Source organism: Prunus dulcis, chromosome 4 (assembly GCF_902201215.1).
Source record: "Prunus dulcis chromosome 4, ALMONDv2, whole genome shotgun sequence".
NCBI lineage: Eukaryota > Viridiplantae > Streptophyta > Magnoliopsida > Rosales > Rosaceae > Prunus > Prunus dulcis.
In genome coordinates, this window is record NC_047653.1 from 12,024,177 (window position 1) to 12,027,246 (window position 3,070).

General features: G+C 35.1%; 1 protein-coding gene across 1 annotated transcript; it reads left to right on the forward strand.

Annotated features, from left to right (window-relative positions):
• The first annotated feature begins 2,162 nt into the window (after window positions 1–2,162).
• LOC117625372 ((-)-alpha-pinene synthase-like) lies at window positions 2,163–3,070 on the forward strand. The gene is made up of 3 exons (XM_034356937.1): window positions 2,163–2,327; window positions 2,438–2,686; window positions 2,774–3,070. The coding sequence occupies exons 1-3, from the start codon at window positions 2,163–2,165 to the stop codon at window positions 3,068–3,070; spliced, it is 711 nt and encodes a 236-aa protein (XP_034212828.1).

A 3,070-nucleotide genomic window follows, 5' to 3' on the forward strand; every position in this document is an offset into this window, starting at 1 on the left:
AAAAATTTAGACTTTGCGCGACCAATATTTTTTGTCGCTCAAAACTTTGCGCGACCAATACTTTTTGTCGCTCAAAACTTTGCGCGACCAATATATTTTTTTCGTCTCGCAAAAATTTGGGCGGGTACCAAAAATCGGACGCGGGAATTTTTTTAGACTTTGCGCGACCAGTACGTATTTTTCGTCGCGCAAAAATTTAAAAATTTTGGTGGGTACCAAAAATGGGGCGAGGGGATTTTTATTTTTTTTAAATAATTTTTTTAGACTTTGCGCGACCAATAATATTATATTCGTCTCGCAAAAATTTAAAAATTTTGGCGGGTACCAAAAATGGGACGCGGGGATTTTTTTTTTAAATAATTTTTTTTGACTTTGCGCGACCAATATTTCTCTATTCGTCGCGCAAAAATTTAAAAATTTTGGCGGGTACCAAAAATGGGACGCGGGGATTTTTTTTTTTAAATAATTTTTTTTGACTTTGCGCGACCAATATTCCTCTATTCGTCGCGCAAAAATTTAAAAATTTTGGCGGGTACCAAAAATGGGATGCTGGGATTTTTTTTTTAAAAATAATTTTTTTGACTTTGCGCGACCAATATGTTTTGTCGCGCAAAATGTTGCGCGATTAATATTCCAATATTTTTCGTCGCGCAAACCTCTGCGTGACCAACAATATTTTTCGTCGCGTAAAGTGATACGGTTTTTAAAACCGAAATAACTCCACCATTTTCTCAATGCCTTTCTCTACTCTTACCTCTCCTTTCTCTTTCCCTCTCCCCAAATCCCACCATTTCTCTCACTCACTCCTCTCACTTAATCTCTCATCTCTCTCTTCACTATCTCTCACTCTCTCTCTCACTCACTCTCTCATCTCTCTCACTCACTCTCTCATCTCTCTATCACTATCTTCTCTAATTCTCTCACACTCACTTCTCCCTCTCATTCTCATTCACTCTCAATCTTGCCAAAAGGTATATTCTCTCCAAATTTTAAATTTTTTTCATTAATATGTGTTTTTGGAGTTAATTTTGAGTTTGTGTGGGTTTTGGGGTTGAGTAAAGGGGTGGGATTGGAGTTTGGGTTGGATTTGTGGTATAACAATTTTAGGGGAGATTATGCCTTTTTTTTTTTTTTGTGGTTATTTGACCATATTTATTTTTTTTTGTAGGGAATCATCGAGACTTTGACGGCTAAAGTTGAGGATTAGGAAGCTATCAAAACATATCCTCCGCCACTACCACCACAATACGCTTGTATTAGGATTTTATTATTGTACTTTGTTAATTTATGTGTACATTTTGAATATTATATATATATTTATTGGATAATTTAATCACTATTTTTCATATGTAATTTTATTTTGAATATGTCAATTTAAATTAAAGTAATTAAAAAATCATACAATTAAATTAAATTTAAAAAGTAAAAATTAATATCAATTTAAATTAAAGTAATTTTAAAAAGAAATCATACAATTAAATTAAATTTAAAAAGTAAAAATTTGAAAAAATTCATATAAATAAATTCATATTAAAGAAATAATAAAACAAAAAGTCAAAAACCTTGCACGACAAAATATTTCGTAGCGCAAACTATTAAATTAGTTTATTTTAAATTAAAAAAATTTAAAACAAAAAATATTTCGTCGCGCAAATATTTGTGCGACGTTAGTATTCGTCGCGCAAAACTCAAAAAATTTGGGCAGGTTCCAAAAATTGGACGCGGGAATTTTTAATTTTTTTTAAATTTTTTTTAGACTTTCTGCGACCAATGTTTTTCGTCGCGCAAAGTTTTGCGCGACCAATATATTTCGTCGCCCAAACATTTGCGCGACCAATGTATTTCGTCGCGCAAAGTCACTTTGCGCGACCAATCCAAGTCGCTTTGCGCGACTAATATGTTTTCGTCGCGCAAAGTCACTTTGTGTGACCAATGAAATGTCTTCGTCGCGCAAAGTCTTTCTTCACGATCTTTGCGCGACGGATTCTGCGCGACGAAGTCTCTGTCGCGCTGAAATTTGTGCGACTACAATGTATTTTGCGCGACGAAATTTTCTTCGTCGCGCAAAGTGTAAAATGTAGTAGTGTCGAGTTCCTTGTTTTTCTTATTTAAAGATTTTTTTCTTCTATTTATTTTGCAGAACTCCTACAATTACGCTTAAAATGATTATGGTTGATGCAATTTTCAGGTGGGATGTTAATTGCATGGATGAACTGCGAGACTATATGCAAATATATTATCAAACACTTTTGAATCTTTTCAATGAAGTTGAGGATGAGATGGTGAAGCAAGGCAATTCATACCGAACTTACCATGCAAAAGAAGCTGTATGCACATTCATTACTATGCTTGATTTTTTAAACATTTTTTTTTTTTTCCTTCGAACTACATACAAGTTTACTTTGGATCACTCGTTTAGCATATGTCAAATATGCAGGCGAAAGCTTCATGCCGAGCTTACTTTGCTGAGGCCAGATGGTTACACGAAGGATGCATCCCAAGCATGGAGGAGTATATGCATGTTGCAACAACTACTGTTGGTAACCACTTACTTGCAACCATATCTTTACTTGGCATGGGAGATGTTGTAACGAAGGAGGTATTTGAGTGGTTGTTCAGTAACCCTAAAATTCTTAGAGCTTCCAATATCATGTTTAGGCTCATGGATGACATTGCTGGGTCCAAGGTATGAGACGATATTCCTAATTACGTTGAATAAGATTAGCTAAATAAGATTACTTACTAAATGCTTTGAACTGCTACATTTTTGCAGTTTGAGAAAGAGAGAGGGCATGTTGCTTCTAGTATTGATTGCTACATGAAGCAATATGGGGTCTCAGAGGAAGAGACACTTGATGTTTTCAACAAACAAGTTGTGGATTTGTGGAAGGATATAAACGAGGAGCTCCTTATAAAGCCAACTGCTGTGCCAAGGCCTGTCCTCGTGCGCGTTCTCAATTTAACAAGAGTTGTGGATCTGCTTTACAAAAGGGGAGATGACTTCACACATGTTGGAAAACTCATGAAAGATACTGTTACTTCCCTTTATATTGATCCTATGCCACTTTAA

Excerpts from the sequence above, each read along its gene's own strand:
- LOC117625372 (XM_034356937.1), top strand. The coding sequence starts at position 2,163 with ATGATTATGGTTGATGCAATTTTCAGGTGGGATGTTAATTGCATGGAT. Across the intron at positions 2,328-2,437 it reads CTTACCATGCAAAAGAAGCT|GCGAAAGCTTCATGCCGAGC; the intron begins GTATGCACATTC and ends TCAAATATGCAG. Across the intron at positions 2,687-2,773 it reads ATGACATTGCTGGGTCCAAG|TTTGAGAAAGAGAGAGGGCA; the intron begins GTATGAGACGAT and ends ACATTTTTGCAG.